This window comes from Pelecanus crispus, chromosome W (assembly GCF_030463565.1).
Source record: "Pelecanus crispus isolate bPelCri1 chromosome W, bPelCri1.pri, whole genome shotgun sequence".
NCBI classification, from domain to species: Eukaryota; Metazoa; Chordata; class Aves; order Pelecaniformes; family Pelecanidae; genus Pelecanus; species Pelecanus crispus.
In genome coordinates, this window is record NC_134675.1 from 17,313,279 (window position 1) to 17,334,452 (window position 21,174).

The 21,174-nt window shown below is 44.5% G+C and overlaps 1 protein-coding gene across 1 annotated transcript in view; it reads left to right on the forward strand.

Moving 5' to 3' along the window:
- The window catches only part of LOC142596450 (lens epithelium-derived growth factor-like), an 81,465-nt gene that overhangs the window by 57,725 nt on the left and 2,566 nt on the right, over positions 1 to 21,174 (forward strand). Inside the window, exons 9-13 of the mRNA XM_075725544.1 lie at positions 3,948 to 4,003; positions 6,386 to 6,456; positions 7,425 to 7,526; positions 7,736 to 7,955; positions 8,893 to 9,004. Of these exons, the coding sequence (XP_075581659.1) occupies positions 3,948 to 4,003; positions 6,386 to 6,456; positions 7,425 to 7,526; positions 7,736 to 7,955; positions 8,893 to 9,004 (561 nt within the window). The remainder of the gene's footprint in view (positions 1 to 3,947; positions 4,004 to 6,385; positions 6,457 to 7,424; positions 7,527 to 7,735; positions 7,956 to 8,892; positions 9,005 to 21,174) is intronic.

Below are 21,174 nucleotides of genomic sequence, written 5' to 3' on the forward strand. Positions count from 1 at the left end.
TAAGTGGGTTGCACTAATCACACAATGGGCTCAAATAGGAAACCCCAGTCACCCAGGAATCTTGGAAGTGATAATGGACTGGCCAGAAGGCAAAAACCTTAGAATATCACCAGAGGAGGAGGTGACACGTGCTGAAGAGGCCCCACTGTATAATAAACTTCCAGAAAATGAGAAGCAATATGCCCTGTTCAGTGATGGGTCCTGTCGTCTTGTGGGAAAGCATCGGAGGTGGAAAGCTGCTGTATGGAGTCCTATACGACAAGTCGCAGAAACTGCTGAAGGAGAAGGGGAGTCGAGTCAGTTTGCAGAGGTGAAAGCCATCCAGCTGGCTTCAGATATTGCTGAATGAGGAAAGTGGCCAGTTCTTTATCTCTATACTGAGTCATGGATTGGGCCAGCCTTGTTTAATATATTTATCAATGATCTGGATGAGGGGATTGAGTGCACCCTCAGTAAGTTTGCAGATGACACCAAGTTGGGTGGGAATGTCAATCTGCTGGAGGGTAGGATGGCCCTGCAGAGGGACCTGGACAGGCTGGACTGATGGGCCGAGGCAAACTGTGTGAGGTTTAATAAGGCCAAGTGCCGGGTCCTGCACTTGGGTCACAACAACCCCATGCAACGCTACAGGCTTGGGGAAGAGTGGCTGGAAAGCTGCCTGGCCGAAAAGGACCTGGGGGTGTTGGTCGACAGCCGGCTGAATATGAGCCAGCAGTGTGCCCAGGTGGCCAAGAAGGCCAACAGCATTCTGGCTTGTATCAGGACTAGTGTGGCCAGCAGGAGCAGGGAGGTGATTGTTCCCCTGTACTCGGCGCTGGTGAGACCGCACCTGGAATACTGTGTCCAGTTTTGGGCCCCTCAGTACAAGAAAGACATTGAGGTGCTTGAGTGTGTTCAGAGAAGGGCAATGAAGCTAGTGAAGGGTCTGGAGCACAGGCTTTATGAGGAGCGGCTGAGGGAACTGGGGTTGTTTATTCTGGAGAAGAGGAGGCTGAGGGGAGACCTTATCGCTCTGTACAACTACCTGAAAGGAGGCTGTAGTGAGGTGGGTGTTGGTCTCTTCTCCCACGTAGTTAGCGATAGGACGAGAGGAAAGGGGCTCAAGCTGCACCAGGGGAGGTTTAGTTTGGATATTGGAAAAATGTCTTCACGGAAAGAGTAGTCAAGCATTGGAACAGGCTGCCTAGAGAGTTGGTGGAGTCACCATCCCTGGAAGCGTTCAAAAACGTGTAGATGCGGCAGGTCGGGACATGGTTTAGTCTAGTCTACCCTTAATTGATTTAGTGTGGAGTTGGTAGTGTAGGTTAATGGTTGGACTGGATGATCTTAAAGGTCTTTTCCAACCTAAACGATTCTACGATTCCATGATTCTATGATAAATGCCCTGTGGGGGTGGTTGCAGCACTGGAAGCAAAGCAACTGGCAGCGCAGAGGCAAACCCATCTGGGCTGCCGCATTGTGGCAAGATGTTGCTGCCCGGGTAGAGAACCTGGTTGTAAAAGTACGTCACATAGATGCTCACATACCCAAGAGTCGGGCCACTGAAGAACATCAAAACAACCAGCAGGTGGATCAGGCTGCTAAGATTGAAGTGGCTCAGGTGGATCTGGACTGGCAACATAAGGGTGAACTATTTATAGCTTGGTGGGCCCATGACACCTCAGGCCATCAAGGAAGAGATGCAACATATAGATGGGCTCGTGATCGAGGGGTGGACTTAACTATGGACAGTATTGCACAGGTTATTCATGAATGTGAAACATGCGCTGCAATCAAGCAAGCCAAGCGGTTCAAGCCCCTCTGGTATAGGGGACGATGGCTAAAATATAAATATGGGGATGCCTGGCAGATTGATTATATCACACTCCCACAAACCCGCCAAGGCAAGCGCTATGTGCTCACCATGGTGGAAGCAACCACCGGATGGCTGGAAACATATCCCATGCCCCATGCCACCACCCGGAACACCATCCTGGGCCTTGAAAAGCAAGTCCTGTGGCGACATGGCACCCCAGAAAGAATTGAGCCAGACAATGGGACTCATTTCCGAAACAACCTCATAGACACTTGGGCCAAAGAGCACGAAATTGAGTGGGTATATCACATCCCCTATCATGCACCAGCCTCGGGGAAAATTGAGCGATACAATGGACTGTTAAAGACTACCCTGAGAGCAATGGGTGGTGGGACATTCAAATATTGGGATACACATTTAGCAAAAGCCACCTGGTTGGTCAACACCAGGGGATCTGGCAATCGAGCTGGCCCTGCCCAATCAAAACTTTTACATACTGTAGAAGGAGATAAAGTCCCTGTAGTGCACATAAAAATTATGCTGGGGAAGAGAGTCTGGGTTACTTCCCCCTCTGGCAAAGTCAAACCCAAACTCATTCGTGGGATTGCTTTTGCTCAAGGACCTGGGTGCCCTTGGTGGGTGATGCGAAAGGATGGGGAAGTCCAATGTGTACCTCAAGGGAATTTGATTTTGGGTGAAAACAGCCAATGAACTGAATTGTATGATATTAATTGCTTTATAATACTGTATGTTATCTCTTAACTGTATGTTAATATAATAATATAGCATAATGTTAATATAATAATATAGTATGTTAATGTTAAGTATATAATACTGTATGTTATGGTTGCTATATGCCACATCAGTGGTATTACAGTAAGAATTGCCCAGCTTAATGAAAATGAACTTTGATGAAACCGTGTTGGAATGAGAACTGGCTTCAGTATGCAACAATCCAACACTGCACACCACCTCTCCTGCTCTGAAAGACTGTGATGACAGATGGAACCCAAAGTCATGGGCTAAATGAACAGAATGGACATTTTAGAGGGATGGCCCATAGACGAAGGGAATGATATCTGTGTGTATATATCAAGATAGGGAAGGCGGGTGGTGATTAATTAGAACACATTGGAAAGGGGAGGGTCTGTGCATGACGTAGATGGTATAGAATAAGGGGTGGATACTGTCCTGGTTTCGGCTGGGATAGAGTTAATTTTCTTCCTAGTAGCAGGCATAGTGCTGTGTTTTGGATTTAGTAGGAGAAGAATGTTGATAACACGCTGATGTTTTTAGTTGTTGCTGAGTACTGCTTATGCTAGTCAAGGACTTTTCAGCTTCCCATGCTCTGCCAGGTACACAAGAAACTGGGAGGGGGCACAGCCAGAATAGTTGATCCAAACTGACCAAAGGGCTATTCCATACCATATGACATCATGCTTAGTATACAAACTGGGGGGGTTGGCCGGGGAGCAGCGATCGCTGCTTGGGAACTGTCTGGGTATCAGTCGGTGGGTGGTGAGCAATTGCATTGTGCATCACTTGCTTTGTATATTATTATTATCATTATTATATTATTATCATTACTATTTTACTTTATTTCAATTATTAAACTGTTCTTATCTCAACCCAGGAGTGTTTCTCACTCTTACTCCTCTGATTCTCTCCCCCATCCCATCGGGGTAGGGGGACTGAGCGAGCGGCTGCATGGTGCTTAGTTGCTGGCTGGGGCTAAACCACGACACTTACTTATTTCTGTGCTACTTTTAGTAGAGTTGCTAATCAATCTTTTTCCCATAATTCCCTGAGGTAAACTTGAATGTCAGTTTTAAATTTGGGTTCTCTTACAGTATTCTCTCTCCATCTATCTGTTTTATATACTGCAGTTTTATCTTAATTTTTACATTTTAATAATTCTTTCATTTGCCGCTTCTAGGGGAAACAGTCTGCTAATCTGGAGGATTCCTTATCTGCAGTATCTTAATGAATAAATTTATTTAATTTATTTTTGTCTTTTTAGAAACCAGAGTTTGACTTCTGTATTTTTACACACAGTTGAATATCTCAAAACATCATATTTAAAAATAATAAGTAAAAAAAGACTCAAGACTTTAGAAGACAGCATTGTAAAAATGCTTTCATGTTTTTATAGGCAAAATAAAGAAGAAGGTAAGAAATCAGAAGTTAAGAAGACGGAGAAGAGGAGAGGTTAGTTTAAAGAATATTAAATATTCTTTATATATACATACACAGAATATATACATACACAACTTACTGCTAAGGTGGTTTTGGGATCTCAGTCAAAGATGTTTGATCTGTGATTACTTCCTTCAGATCTTTGAAGCAGTGTATTCTCCTTTTAGGCCTTCTACATTGTTTCCTTCAGCAGTGTGTTAGAACTGGTCTTCAGTATTCTCATCTTATTGTCATCCTAGTTTTTAAACCTTTTACATGTTCTCCATTCACCAGCATATGAAATCAAAGGTTCTGTTTCTTTGAACTGAATCACTTTAGTTCTTTATCTTCACAACTAATTGTCTGTTCCATCATAGCAAAATAATCAGAGGGGACCCCTTGCAAATAGTCAGATGGCATCATTTTCCAGGGAAGGGGCTTAGATTTGGGATAGTTACTGAGTTCTTGTCCACCAGACCAGACTTCCAAACCAACCTTTACAATAAGAAGCCATTCCCTTCTTAGTGTCCCTACCCTTCCTAGATATGTCTTAAGGGCAGTTCAAACCACTACCTTCAGGTTCCACCTATCTTTTGTTATATAGTAGAAATACAGTGGTTTAAACTAGAACCAATTCCAGTGTTGGCAGGAGGAGAGATTTTTATAAAAATGTGTCCAAGACAGATGGGACAAACAAAATAAGCAGTTTGACTGCAATATTACTTAGTATGTATACCACTTGTATACCAAAGAAAATCCAAATAAATGTTGTGATGGGTTGACCTTGGCTGGCTGCCAGACCCCCAGACAGCTGCTCTCTCACTCTCCCTCCTCAACAGGACCAGGGAGAAAATAAGATGGAAAAGCTCACGGGTCGAGATAAAGACAGGGAGATCACTTACCAATCACCATCAGGGGGAAAAAAAAAACACACTTGAGTTGGGGAAAATTAATTTAAGTTATTACCAATTAAAAATAGAGTAGGATGGTGAAAAACAAATACAAAGACTAAAACACCTTCCCCCCACCCCCCTTTTCCCAGGCTCAGTTTCACTTCTTCATTCCCAACTCTTCTATCCCCTCCCCACCCCTAGCAGCACAGCAGGGATGGGGAAAGAGTGGGTGTGGTCAGTTGATAACAGTTCATTTCTGCTGCTCCTTTGTCCTCACATTTTTCTCTGCTCCGGCGTGAGTCCTTCCCACTGCCTGCACTTCCTGTCAGGAGCCTGCTCCAGCGTGGGCTCTCTACAGGCTGCAGGGTGGATACTTGCTCTGGCATGATTCTCTCCACGGGCTGCAGGGGAATCTCTGCTCTGGAACCTGAAGCACCTTCTCCCCCTCTGTACTGGGTTTATGTAGCAAAGTTTTGGTAGCACGGGGGGGGGGGGGGGGGTGGGCTGCAGGGGTGGCCTCTGTGAAATCAGGAGGAACCCCCATGTCAGACAGAGCCAGTTCCAGCTGGCTCCAAGATGGACCTGCCGCTAGCCAAAGCTGAGATAATCAGTGACGTTCACATCACCTCTGTAAAAACATATTTAAGAAAGAGTAAAAAATGCTGCACAGCAGCTGTGAGAGAAAGGAATGAGAAAAAAGTGAGAGGAACAACTCTGTAGACACCAAGATCGGTGAAGAAGGAGGGTGGGGAGGAGGTGCTCCAGGCACTGGAGCAGAGATTCCCCTGCAGCCTGTGGTGAAGACCATGGTAAGGCAGGTTGTCCCTCACACTCTGCTACACAGTGTTTTTTACCCTTTCTTAAATACATTTTCACAGAGGCACCACCAGCTTTGCTGATTGGCTCATCTTTGGCCAGCAGTGGGTCCATTGCAGAGCCAGCTGGAATTGGCTCTGTCTGGCACAGGTGCAGCCCCTGGTCTCTTCTCACAGAGGTTACCCCTGCAGCCCCCCTGTTACCAAAACCTTGCCACATAAACCCCATATAGACCTTTAGCACCCATGAGTTAGAGATCAACTTATTCGTTTATCTTTACCGCTTGTTAGGGCATATGCATTGTGAATTACTTTATTTGGATGGATTTGGACTATGACTGTGTCCAAGTCTCTGAAATTCAAAGCATCAATATTCAGGTATCCTCTCATCATAAAGCTTCTACAATTTCCCAGCTCTTATTATTTATTGAAACTTTCTTTTAACCTAGGTTAACTTCTAGAAGGTGACAGTTGGATATTACAGCAGAAAAATGTTCAGTTGTACCTGCATGTTGTTGTTGTGTGTCCAGTTAATAAAAAAAAGCTACATTATTTGCTACCTTAATGCACCTTAGGAAAACTTAATATGAGTTGCCTACTCATAGTTTTTTGCCTTCTGTATCTCAAGTTCAGTTTTGTAGAAATGTTTCTACAAAAACGTCTCATGAGATTATTAAATATTCATGGCTGCTATTTCTGATCTTTAGAAACATCAATGGATTCTAGACTTCAAAGGATACATGCAGAAATTAAAAACTCACTCAAAATTGATAATCTAGTAAGTATATTTTGTTCATTGATGTATGTGTACAATTCAGGTAGGAAATATTTTTTGAATGCCTGGTTTGAAGTATGATTTATTAAACAATATATCCTGAGAAGTAAAGGAATTCTTTAATTTGCAAGACCTGGTTTGGGAAACTTCTTTCTTGATTACTCATCTGGTCTTCTCAGAGTGCCATCATGTGAAAAGTGTTGAAAGGGATTTGGCCTCTGACTTAGCACTTTTACTTCATGAAGGCTATTTGTGTAATGAGAAACTATTAGTTTAAGTGAAGAAATCTTTCACAACGAACACTGCAGTGGCTTCTGCATTTAGCAGCATGAGAAGTAGTGAACAGTTTCAACTCAGTCTACAAGTTTGTGCTGTCATGCTAAAGAATAAAATGTTTGTTTCTAGTACAGCCAAATCTTAAGTCTATAAAAATTTTCTGACTTCAAAGTAAATCATATTAAATTTAAAAATTTTCATCTCAGAAAAATGGTTCAGTTTAAATATTTTTCTCTCAGCTGAACTCCAGATAGTAAATTCACTTCAAATGTAAAAATGCTTGAAATAAAAGCTCACAAAGATATAATATTATTCTTGCCTGGTTTAGAAGATTTTATAAGATTGGTTGTAGAGCTAGAGCAAAGATGCTTTCATTGTTGTATTTATCACTGAGTAAGTGTGACAACTACCATATTCTGTTGAGAGTAGTCCTGAATCATTCTTTTTCTCTGCCAAGTACCCAGGTGGTTTCTACAACTTGAGCATCTTTGTATATAATTTGATGAGAGAAGATCTCACTTCTTTAGAGAGAGATCTAAGCAGTGTCTGGCTTGCTTTTTTGCTACTTTCCCCCAAGAACAGGAACTAAAACTTAACATTGCCTTCAATTTTAATTTTTTTTCCTCTTAATGTGGCTACCAAAGATTGTTAGCATTTAAACAAAGTCTTCAAATCAAACTTTTGTTTATATACAGGATGTGAACAGGTGTATTGAGGCTCTTGATGAGCTTGCTTCCCTTCAGGTCACAATGCAACAAGCTCAAAAACACACAGAGATGATTTTGACTCTAAAGAAGGTGAGTTTTGCAACTTCATTTAAAGTAACTTCAAAAGGGAAACTTTGTTTTTAATTGACATCAAATTTATTTACTACTTTGGAGCATGTTTCACTTCAAGTCTAAACATAACATACAAATTAAGAATTTCATATAGCACTTACTGAGATTAAGTAGATATGTGTATATATATATAAGTGGAGTTGACTGTTTTACCTTTTCATTTTCAGATACGGAAGTTCAAAGTTAGCCAAATTATCATGGAAAAATCTACAATGCTCTATAACAAGTTCAAGACCATGTTTTTAGTTGGAGAAGGAGATTCTGTTCTCTCACAGGTACTAAATAAGTCACTTGCTGAGCAGAAGCATCACGAGGAAACCAAAAAACCCAAAGAACATTGGAAGAAAGGTCCAACAAAAAAAACAGAAAAGGAAAAAGAACTAACAGGTAGGTGTTGGTGTACTTCATCTCACTCTCCCCAGGTGACTTCACTATAGTAGCACAGAGGCTGAAATGTTACCAGCTATGTTTGTGCTATATTTTTTTAATGAACTTTATAGTACAGTATGATTTATTTAGTAGCTAATTACACTGCAGTTATCTTCAAAGTTGCATCATGGGAGTAGGGAAGGAAGAAGATTACTACCGAAGTCAATTCAGTTGGCATACTTTTAGGAGTATATTAGCTGAATGAGCTTCCATAGTTAATACTTTATGTGATGTTTTAAATAAAATAGTTCTTTCAGTTACCCTCACAGTTCATTTTTAGTTTCTTGTTTATATCCAATCTCCACTACTTTGTGAGCCAAGTTCAAGTTGTTAAGGGATATTTAAGAGTGGCTGCTTCCTCCTGCAGCTCTGGCCTAGGACTTCCTCCTGCCTAGCCGCTCTTGAAATATATGCTAATCACTTCAGGTTAACTGTCATAGACATAATACTTATCAAGTTAATTTTCCGATATTCTTGCATTTGTCTTGAAATGTGTTGTGAATTACCTTGAAACTGTAGCCTGCAGCAATATTTTATATGCTTGCTCATTTTATTTAGATAACGCAATTTATGGGACTGAGGTATACTGAATTCTTAACAGTCATCATAATATCTCTTATATATAGCTTCACCTGGTAGATTTGGCCAGCCTGGTTAGCTCAGTTGGTTAGAGCGTGGTGCTAATAATGCCAAGGTCATGGGTTCAATCCCTGCTCACTGCAGGGGGGTTGGCTAGATGATCTCTCAAGGTCCCTTCCAACCTAAAGCATTCTATGATTCTATGATTTCAAGACTATAGGAAAAACATTTGCAGTGTTGAAGTTGATGTTTCTTACGACAGAATTTTGCTTTTCTTGCTTCCTGCAGTGCTGATTCTTTCCCCTTCATTTTAAAGGTGCGAAGACACTAAATGGAGGGTCTGAAACTCAGGAGATCAATCAGTCGCAACAGAATGGAGAGAACACTGAGGAAAAGACAGAGAAGCATGAAGTTGGCAATAACAAAAAGTGAGTTAATATTAGTAAGTTCGCTGAACTAACCATTTTAATTTGAAGCTACTTAATCATGTATAATTAATGTTTTCTTTACAGGGTTTTCTCCTCAACTTTATAGAAATATAATAGTATGTTAATTCAACTCTAGTTTTGAACAAACATTTTTAGAATAAATGCCTCACTCATTTCTACAGTGTAGAAAGAAGGAACTTCTATAGGATGTTCTGCCAGTAGGCTAGAAAGAGTAGACAGAACTCTGTCCCACCTCAAGCTTTCTTCTGTGTTTTAGAGTGGTATTACGCTGGAAGCAAAGGAAGCTTGGACCATATTGCACAGAAACTCAAGAGACTTATCAAATTTTTGCAAATTCTCTTATTATAGTCAGTAAGCAAGTAAATACAATGTATTGTTCTGTCTGGGGAACTGCTCACTGGAAACTGGAGCTGCAATTTTCCTGGGAGAACCGCCTTTTGTAATAGTTTTTCCTTGCAACTCCCGCACCCGTGCCTCTAGGGTATATGTATATCCTGTATATATCCTATATATGTAGCGTTATATCCTATATATATAGCCTGTAGCGTTGCATGGGGTTGTTGTGACCCAAGTGCAGGACCCGGCACTTGGCCTTGTTAAACCTCACACAGTTGGCCTCGGCCCATCAGTCCAGCCTGTCCAGGTCCCTCTGCAGGGCCATCCTACCCTCCAGCAGATTGACATTCCCACCCAACTTGGTGTCATCTGCAAACTTACTGAGGGTGCACTCAATCCCCTCATCCAGATCATTGATAAATATATTAAACAAGGCTGGCCCAATCCATGACTCAGTATAGAGATAAAGAACTGGCCACTTTCCTCATTCAGCAATATCTGAAGCCAGCTGGATGGCTTTCACCTCTGCAAACTGACTCGACTCCCCTTCTCCTTCAGCAGTTTCTGCGACTTGTCGTATAGGACTCCATACAGCAGCTTTCCACCTCCGATGCTTTCCCACAAGACGACAGGACCCATCACTGAACAGGGCATATTGCTTCTCATTTTCTGGAAGTTTATTATACAGTGGGGCCTCTTCAGCACGTGTCACCTCCTCCTCTGGTGATATTCTAAGGTTTTTGCCTTCTGGCCAGTCCATTATCACTTCCAAGATTCCTGGGTGACTGGGGTTTCCTATTTGAGCCCATTGTGTGATTAGTGCAACCCACTTACTCCATGTAGCATCAGTTGCATGATGTGTAGAGGGGACCCTCCCTTTGAACATCCAGCCCAGCACCGACAGTTGGGGTGCCAGCAGGAGCTGTGCTTCAGTACCAACCACTTCCGAAGCAGCTCGAACCCCTTCGTATGCTGCCAATATCTCTTTCTCAGTTGGAGTATAGCGGGCTTCGGATCCTCTGTATCCCCGACTCCAAAACCCTAGGGGTCAACCTCGAGTCTCCCCTGGTGCTTTCTGCCAGAGGCTCCAGGTAGGGCCGTTCTCCCCGGCTGCGGTGTAGAGCACATTTTTTTTTACATCCTGCCCTGCCCGGACTGGCCCAAGGGCTACTGCATGAACTATCTCACGTTTAATTTGTTCAAAGGCTTGCTGTTGCTCAGGGCCGCATATGAAATCGTACTTCTTCCGGGTCACTTGATAGAGAGGGCTTACGATCTGGCTGTAATTTGGAATATGCATTCTCCAAAAACCCACAACGCCTAAGAAAGCTTGTGTTTCCTTTTTGCTAGTTGGTGGGGACATAGCTGTTATTTTGTGGATCACATCCATTGGGATCTGATGACGTCCATCTTGCCATTTTATTCCTAAAAACTGGATCTCCTGTGCAGGTCCCTTGACCTTACTTTGTTTTATGGCAAAACCGGCCTTCAGAAGGATTTGGACTATTTTCTTTCCCTTCTCAAAAACTTCTTCTGCTCTATTGCCCCACACAATGATGTCAGCAATGTACTGCAGATGTCCTGGAGCTTCACCCTGTTCCCGTGCTGTCTGGATCAGTCCATGGCAAATGGTGGGGCTGTGTTTCCACCCCTGGGGCAGTCGGTTCCAGGTGTACTGAACACCCCTCCAAGTGAAAGCAAACTGGGGCCTGCACTCTGCTGCCAAAGGGATGAAGAAAAACGCATTATCGATGTCAATTGTGGCATACCACTTGGCTGCCTTTGACTGCAGTTCATATTGAAGTTCTAGCATGTCCGGTACGGCAGCACTCAGTGGCGGTGTAACTTCGTTCAGGCCACAATAGTCCACTGTTAGTCTCCACTCCCCATTAGACTTTCGCACTGGCCATATGGGACTGTTAAAGGGTGGGCGAGTCTTGCTGATCACTCCTTGGCTCTCCAGTCGACGAATCAGGTTATGGATGGGAATCAGGGAGTCTTGGTTGGTGCGATATTGCCGCCGGTGCACTGTTGTGGTAGCGATCGGCACCTGTTGTTCTTCGACCCTCAGCAACCCCACAGCAGAAGGGTCCTCTGAGAGACAGGGCAAGGTGGACAGCTGTTTAATTTCCTCCGTCTCCAAGGCAGCTATACCAAAAGCCCACTGGTACCCTTGTGGGTCACTGAAATACCTTCTCCTGAGGTAATCTATGCCAAGGATGCGCGGAGCCTCTGGGCCAGTCACAATGGGGTGCTTCTGCCACTCATTCCCGGTTAGGCTCACCTCGGCCTCCAATACGGTTAGCTGTTGGGATTCCCCTGTCACTCCAGAAATATAAATGGGTTCTGCCCCTCTATAGCTTGATGGCATTAGGGTACACTGTGCACCGGTGTCTCTAGAGCCTTATGCTCCTGTGGGTCTGATGTGCCAGGCCATCAAATCCACACAGTCCAGTAAACCCGATTGTCCCTTTCCACCACCTGGCTGGAGGCAGGGCCCCTCTAACACTGGTCATAGTATTCATTGTTCACTCCTTGTAAATGTGAATCAAAAGTCCCCTGATCAAGGTCGGAAGTAAAATTAGCCCTCTTACTCTGTCTGGGGAACTGCTCACTGGAAACCGGAGCTGCAATTTTCCTGGGAGAACAGCCTTTTCTAATAGTTTTTCCTTGCAACTCCCGCACCCGTGCCTCTAGGGTCGAGGTGGATTTTCCATCCCACTTCCTCATGTCCTCTCTGTGATCATGCAGGTAAAACCACAGGGTGCCCCGTGGTGTATATCCTGTATATATCCTATATATGTATATCCTCTATATCCTCTCTCTTGAGCATAGGGACGTTGACTCCTAATGGCCGAGATACTGGTCCGTGCAGGTGGGGAGTAGGACAGATCCTCTCTGAGTTGCTGGAACTCTTGGGACAGTTTTTCCACAGCCGAGACACAGGCCCGTAGGGAGGAAGAGATACTTTCTTTGTATTCCCGGAGTCATCTAGCCACGTCATCCACCGTGGGTGCCTCATCTTTCCCGGCCAGTATTGCCAACGAGTTGGCATATGATGCTGGCGCGCTCTGTACCACCTTCCGCCACATGGGTCGTGTGCACCTGACTTCATCTGGATCTTTGGGTAACTGCTCATCGTTCAGGTCACTATAAATCACCTCCAGCACGCCTAATTCCCTCAGGTACTGGATACCTTTCTCTGCGGTGGTCCATTTGCCTGGGCGGTATATAACATCCTCCTTGAAGGGACACCTTTCCTTCATGCTTGACAGAAGTCGCCTCCAGAGGCTGAGCGTTTTTGCCCCTTTTCCAATTGCTTTGTCAATGCCCCCTTCCCTAGAAAGGGATCCCAGCTGCTTGGCTTCCCTACCCTCTAAATCCAGGCTACTGGCCCCGTTATCCCAGCATCGGAGCAGCCAGGTGATGATGTGCTCGCCTGGATGACGACCGAAATCTTTTCGCATATCTCGCAGCTCACTCAGGGATAGGGATCGGGTGGTTACCATCTCACTTATGGGTTCTTCCTCCTCTGGTTCTCGTGATGGCCCTGGTTCATCTTCATCCCTTACTAAACGAGCCGATTTCCTCATGTATTTTTTCTTCTGTATAGGAGCAACTGATACTGGTGTGGGTTGGTTCTCTGGTTTAGCCGCAGTGCCCATGGCTGTGGTTGGAGTAGCCGCAGTGCCTGGGGCAGGGGTTTGAGTAGCCACAGTGCTTGTCGTTTTGTCATCAGATCCAGAGACCTTCTCTTTCCCTTGAGGGTACTGAATAGTGTTGACCACGGCTCGATAGGCATGGGCCAGCCCCCAGCATGTTGCAATGATTTGTGTCTCTCTGGAGCTGCCAGGGTGACAACATACTTCTTCCAAATACTTTACTAGTTCTTCAGGATTCTGCACTTGTTCAGGGGTGAAGTTCCAAAACACTGGAGGTGCCCACTGCCCTACGTACTTGCCCATACTATCCCACACACCCTGCCACTCATAACTCTCCAGCCTTGGGGTAGATCTCTGGATGATATTCTTAAATTGCTTACTGACCTTTATCAAAACCGAAACAACATTCCCAAGAAGTATCAATAGAAGTATCTTAACTGCCCAGGGGTGTTCCAGATACTGAAAAGTTGTTGTAATGAAGGAGGAAACATCATAGAAGAAGGCAGCAAAGGTGCCATTCTGTATTTCCTCCACAACAAGCCTCTCGGAGGAAGAAGTATAATTGCTAACTCTCTCCATGACGTAGTACCCAAAGTACAGTAGTGACTTCTGTCTGAAACCCAAATACCAAAGAATGCTCAAGGTCAGGGTTTTGATAAGGAGCCTCCCGAGCAAAAGATCATGAATCACTGCAGAGCATAGCACACTGCACAAACCAACACCAAGCTTTAACGCGTACTGCAAAAAAAAGAACATGGCGCAGATCAGATGAACTAATATCATGACCGGCAACTGTTAACAGACTCCTTAATACGCTCTGGTTAATCTGTTATTATCTCAAACCCTTCGCACCCCACGTTGGGGGCCAAAAAGGACTGTCGTGGTTTAGCCCCAGCCAGCAACTAAAGCACCACGCAGCCGCTCGCTCAGTCCCCCTGACCCAGTGGGATGGGGGAGAGAATTGGAGGAGTAAGAGTGAGAAACACTCCTGGGTTGAGATAAGAACAGTTTAATAATTGAAATAAAGTAAAATAGTAATGATAATAATAACAATATACAAAGCAAGTGATGCACAATGCAATTGCTCACCACCCGCCGACCGATACCCAGGCCAGTCCCCGAGCAGCGATCGCTGCTCCCCAGCCAACCCCCCCCCCCAGTTTATATACTGAGCATGACATCATATGGTATGGAATAGCCCTTTGGCCAGTTTGGATCAACTCTTCTGGCTGTGCCCCCTCCCAGTTTCTTGTGTACCTGGTCGAGCATGGGAAGCTGAAAAGTCCTTGACTAGCATAAGCAGTACTCAGCAACAACTAAAAACATCAGCGTGTTATCAACATTCTTCTCCTACTAAATCCAAAACACAGCACTATGCCTGCTACTAGGAGGAAAATGAACTCTATCCCAGCTGAAACCAGGACAGTAAGCTATAAATATACCACAATCTTTAAAGAAAACTCCTAAAACATTTTTATTCAGAAAAAAAACCCAAACAAACCCTATTTATCAAGTCTTCACTCTTGTTTTATCAGACTTTAAAAGCCTTATTTTAACTGGTATATTCCACCATTCCATGAGTTTTTCCAAATGTTGTAAAAATAAGCATCCATTAAATAAAAAACCTGCATGTTTATCAGTTTCCATACTCCTTTCACATTTTATTCAGATACTGAATCAGACTTCCAAAAGCTTAGGATTATTATACAATTCTGCAGAATTTTGAAAAAGAGAGGGAAAAATTCTAGGATCAACCTTTAGCTGAACTCTTTTCTTGAAGTGCTAGTTTGTTTTCTAAGTACTCCTGTAGTCAGTGCTCACAGATTGTTTTTGTCCAGCAGTATTCATTGGGGGAAGCTATGCTGTCAGCAGTGTTCTCCTTGGTTTTAGAAGCATGAAAGAGTCCGAGAGACTTGTGGTGTCCAGCATTCCTTTTGGCTGCCTGGAAGCTAAAACTTTGCATATAAATCTGTGGGACATGTTGACTATTAATTGCAGTAGGGTAAACTGAAGTTATGTTTTATCTCTTCTTTTAGATGAACAGGAATTTGATTTTGCTCCAGAGGTAGTCTTGGAATTATTGGTTCCTGATTGGACAGCTTTAAAAAATGTCATTTGGGAGTTTTCAGCTAAATAATGATAATTACAAATGTTTGTTTTGCCTGGATGGGTGGCATACTAAAGGAGTACCTTTTATAAATAAGAGATCAGTGCAAGTTCCGAACCCAAGTTATGCAACACGGCACTGTGCTTAAATCAATGAGTTGTTCAAAATGCAATATGACATTAATGCAGTGTGTCATCTGAGTTAATTGAAATTGTAAATGAAGCGGTTGGACAGTGGAACGTATGTGGCCAATCACTTGAAAGCAAATGGCCACTTTTAATAACTGTCTCTCCAAGGTACATTTTTCATGACCTGTTCCACTTCCTTGTTTCTACAGAACCTGACAACACTTGGATTTTTGTAGTGGCAAGGGACAAACTGAGTCAGCAGACTGCCCTTTTTATTTCCTGTTAAAAGCATAAGGCTATTTGGGTGCAGACATGACACACCAGTGGTCATTATTGGTCAAAAGAAACTGAAGACGAACACTTCACATACTTGCACAAGATGTCTTGACCAGGTTGTCTCAAACAAGCAACTATAGGCAAATTAATTCATATATTTCTTTAAATATTCCAGCACAATATTGTGCTTTTGTCCTTTAAAACTTGCAAGTATATCTTCCAAGGATTGAGCCAGTGGTAGTGTTACATTCTGCCAATATACATTTCCCTCTATTCAAGAGAGAGTGAGTGAGTGAGAGTGTGTGTGTGTATTTGCGTTGGCTTGAACTCTAAGCTCCAGTTAGCATTGTTTAACTCATCTAAACAAAAAACTCAAACCTGTTTACATAAACCCTTGTATGGCTACTTAAGAGCAATTTATTTGGATTAGCCATTATCAAACAATGTGTGCATAACACAAACCTATCTTGCTTAAACCAATGTTAGTTTACAGTTTTTGCAGTAAAAGTCCACTTGTAAGCTTACCACTCTGACTAAACTGGTACACCTTTCATGCTGAGAAATGCATATGCTGCACATGTTAAAACTGGAACAATCTGCAGACTATATTTCTGTCATGTGAAACTTGCTTACAATTTCATATGCAGTGTTCAATTGTTTAAAGAAGAGACCATTAAGCAGAGTAAACATGAGCAAAACATGAATTTACAAAACACTCGTAAGCACTGAGTACTGTGTCTGAGCAAATGGTTTGTAAATGTCTCTTCAGTTCTGTATTTTAAATATTGCTGTAACTTTACTCCATTTGTTAACTAGAGATAAGATGCTTTCATATCTTTTTGAATATGTACTTGAACAATCTGATCCCATAGCTAATCTTGCTTTGAGCCAGAGGTTGAAGTTAGATGACCTCCTGAGGTCTCTTTCAACCTGAATTATTCTGTGATTCCGTGCATTTTAGAAAATAATGTATTCCAAGTGATTGTGCTTAAGAACTACTTTCAGCTGTGTTGATAGGCATATATGCTGTTTCCTTAAGTTATCTTTTTAAAGTTTGGGATGTGTTGAATTATTCATTGGTACTAAGAAAAGCTGTAGTTGGTAATACATGTTAAATCAGCAAAAGTCAAGGTCTTTTCTGCAACATTGTTCAACAAGCTGCTTTGTTTCTTTTTACCAACTGAGAGGATGAATAGCTGAGGATGTTGGCACAAATTTGGCAGTAGACTGAGGAGCAACGCAGTTGTACCTGCACACGCTCACATTCTTTAAGCAAGGCTGTGTCTTATGTACAAAGCACTGAATTGAGTTTGCCTAACAAATATTAATGAGGTAGATACCTAGACCAGAAAAATGGAAAATAATGATTTAGAAAAATGAAACAAAAAATTCAATTTATATCCATTATGCTGACAGAGGAAGTTGCAAGAAAGCAAAAAGGAAAATAAACCTTTTCACATTTTATCAATATTAGGTTTTGTGCTTGATAATTAGGCATCGGGTATAATCTAAACTATGCACAGTCACTAAGATCATAGAATCGTTTCGGTTGGAAAAGACCTTTAAGATCATCCAGTCCAACCATTAGCCTAACACTACCAAGTCCACCACTAAACCAGTTAAGGGTAGAGCAGTAATTTCATGTTTCCTGGCTTGGTGGCTGGATTATTTTTAATGAAAGCAAAAACTAGGAATCATTAAGGTTGGAAAGGACCTCCAAGATCATCAGTCCAACCGCCAACCCAACACCACCATGCCTACTAAACCATGTCCCAGAGTGCCACGTCTACCCGTTTTCTGAACACCTCCAGGGATGGTGACTCCACCACCTCTCTGGGCAGCCTGTTCCAATGCTTGACTACTCTTTCCGTGAAGACATTTTTCCTAATATCCAATCTAAACCTCTCCTGACGCAGCTTGAGGCCATTTCCTCTCGTCCTATCACTTGTTACTTGGGAGAAGAGACCAACACCCACCTCGCTACAACCTCCTTTCAGGTAGTTGTAGAGAGCGATAAGGTCTCCCCTCAGCCTCCTCTTCTCCAGGCTAAACAACCCCAGTTCCCTCAGCCACTCCTCATAAGACTTGGGCTCCAGACCCTTCACCAGCTTCGTTGCCCTTCCCTGGACACGCTCCAGCACCTCAATGTCCTTCTTGTACTGAGGGGCCCAAAACTGGACACGGTATTCAAGGTGCGGCCTCACCAGCGCCGAGTACAGGGGGACGATCGCTTCCCTGCTCCTGCTGGCCACACTAGTCCTGATACAAGCCAGGATGCTGTTGGCCTTCTTGGCCACCTGGGCACACTGCTGGCTCATGTTCAGCCGGCTGTCAACCAGCACCCCCAGGTCCTTTTCGGCCAGGCAGCTTTCCAGCCACTCTTCCCCAAGCCTGTAGCGTTGCATGGGGTTGTTGTGACCCAAGTGCAGGACCCGGCACTATGCCTTGTTGAACCTCACACAGTTGGCCTCGGCCCATCGGTCCAGCCTCTCTGGATGCCTCTGCAGGGCCATCTTACCCTCGAGCAGATCGACACTCCCACCCGGTGTGGTGTCATCTGCAAACTTACTGAGGGTGCACTCAATCCCCTCATCCAGTTCGTTGATAAAGATATTAAACAAGGCTGGCCCTAAAACGGAGCCCTGGGGAACACCGCTTGTGACTGGTCGCCAACTGGACTTAACTCCATTCACCACAACTCTCTGGGCTCGGCCACCCAGCCAGTTTGTTACCCAGCGAAGAGTACGCCCGTCCAAGCCATGAGCTGCCAGCTTCCTAAGGAGAATGCTGTGGGAGACGGTGTCAAAGGCTTTACTGAAGTCCAGGTAGATGACACCCACAGCCTTTCCCTCATCCACTAGGCGGGTCACCAGGTCATAGAAGGAGATCAGGTTGGTCAAGCAGGACCTGCCTTTCATGAACCCATGCTGGCTGGGCCCGATCCCCTGGTTGACTTGCACGTGCCTGTTGAGCGCACTCAAGATGATCTGCTCCATAATCTTTCCCGGCACCGAGGTCAGGCTGACAGGCCTGTAGTTCCCCGGGTCCTCCTTCCGGCCCTTCTTGTAGATGGGCGTCACATTGGCAAGCCTCCAGTCATCAGGGACCTCCCCTGTTAACCAGGACTGCTGATAGATGATGGAAAGTGGCTTGGCAAGCTCCCCTGCCAGCTCCCTCAGTACTCTCGGGTGGATCCCATCCGGCCCCATAGACTTGTGAGCGTCCAGGTGGCATAGCAGGTCATTAACTGCTTCCTCCTGGACTATGGGGGGCTCCATTCTGCTCCCCGTCCCTGTCTTCCAGTTCAGGGGGCTGAGTACCCTGGGGATAACTGGTCTGGCTATTAAAGACAGAGGCAAAGAAGGCATTAAGTACCTCAGCCTTTTCCTCATCCTTGGTGACAATGGTCCCCCCCTTGTCACGAATGCAAGTTTGTGAATCCTGCTGATTATGTCAATTCACTATGAATGAGTGACTTTACACAGCTTGATTTAGTAACAGTTAGAATTTACTTGTAGCAAATCGCAGATTTTGATTATAATATTTTTAATAGCACTCAATCATCAATGATTAATAAAGTTATTAGACAAAATTGATCAAAACAGTGACTTAGTTACAGATTCGAAGATGGCAAGGTTCACTCTATTACTACATGGAAGTGCATAAAAAGAAAATTAAATCACACTGAGTTGGAATGATTCTTAAAGGGATTGCGTATATATGGAATAAGGGGGACCCTCCCGTTGAGTCACGAGGTTCAGAACGGACCCCCTTGCTTTCTAAACTCCTTCTCAGAGAGGAGCCTAGGTGCGGCTGGGCCCACTCTTAGTCTCAGACTTGGTCAACGGTTTAGGAGAGTAATGCTATAAGAATAATACAGCAGTATAAGACTCCCTTTGAAATTAAATCATACATCTACAGATTACTTAAATTGATTCACACATGCACACTCACAAATATGAATGCATATATGAAAATGGTATACCTGTTAAAGATTCCGCTCGAGTTCAGTGAAATACGTCTAATGTCTTGGCATTTCTCAATGGGCGAGGGTTGAGCCTCGAGGAGTGAAGGGTTTCAGCCCAAGCTCCACTGTCAGTCTTCGGCAATGGATTTCTGGTTGCAGCAAACTTTCAGAGTTTGCTGGCTCTGAGAGGCGTCTCACTCAGAGGGAGATGCTGGTGCAGCCCGCGGCAGTCCAGGAGAGCTCAAAGGGCCTCACTTAGGACTGCTGTTTATAGGATTGTGAGATGATTGGCTTTAATCACCAGTAAATTTCCACCCGAGCCACAGTTCGGATCGGTAGTTGCTGGAATTCCACTAACGATGATACCACTCTGTTTCAAGGCTGTCAGTTCTTGCTTGTTGTTCTTGCTCCTCTCCTTAGCCATAATACGAAGATTTTGATAAGGACAATTAAGGGGCGCTTAACTGACTAACTCGCTAAACAAAAGCAGCGGCCTGGAATTCCTAAGATCGTAAAGCCATTGAAGAGAAAGAGGAATAGGCCGGGGGGGGGGGGGGGGGGGGGATGCACCACCACACCCCCTGCATCCACCAAAGGATGGAGATTCTCCTTGGCTCTCTTTTTGTTGATAATGTATTTGTAAAAACATTTTTTATTATCTCTTACAACAGTGGCCAGATTGAGTTCTAGCTGGGCTTTTGCCTTTCTAATTTTCGCCCTGCATGACCTAACAAGATCCCTGTACTCTTCCTGAGTTGCCTGCCCCTTCTTCCAAAGGTGGCAGACTCTCCTTTTTTCCCTGAGTCCCCGCAAAAGCTCCCTGTTCAGCCAGGCCGGTCGTCTTCCCCGCTGGTTCGTCTTACGGCACACGGGGACAGCCCGCTCCTGCGCCCTTAAGACTTCCTTCTTGAAGAAGGCCCAGCCTTCCTGGACCCCTTTGCCCTTCAGGACTGTCTCCCATCAGACTTTCCCAACCAGTGTCCTCAACAGGCCAAAGTCTGCCCTCCGGAAGTCCATGGTAACAGTTTTGCTGCCCCTCCTCCCTACGTCGCCAAGAATCGAGAACTCATATCGTGGTCGCTAAGCCCAAGACGGCCTCCGACCACGACATCTCCCACAAGCCCTTCTCTGTTTGTAAACAGCAGGTCAAGCGAGGCACCTCCCCTGGTACGCTCACTTACCAGCTGCGTCAGGAAGTTATCTTCCACACACTCTAGGAACCTCCGAGACTGTTTCCTCTCTGCTGTGTTGTATTTCCAGCAGATGTCTGGCAAGTTGAAGTCCCCCATGAGAACAAGGGCTAGCGATCGCGAGACTTCTGCCAGCCGCTTATAGAACGCTTCATCTATCTCTACATCCTGGTTGGGTGGTCTATAGCAGACTCCCAACAGGACGTCTGCCTTGCTGGCCTTCCCCCTCATCCTTACCCATAAGCACTCGACCTTGTCATCACCACTGTCGAGCTCTATACAGTCAAAACACTCCCTAACATACAGAGCCACTCCACCGCCTCTCCTTCCTTGCCTATCCCTTCTGAAGAGCTTATAGCCATCCAGTGCAGCACTCCAGTCATGAGAGTCGTCCCACCATGTTTCTGTGATGGCGACTATGTCGTAGCTAGCCTGCTGCGCAAGGGCTCCCAGCTCCTCCTGTCTGTCGCCCATGCTGCGTGC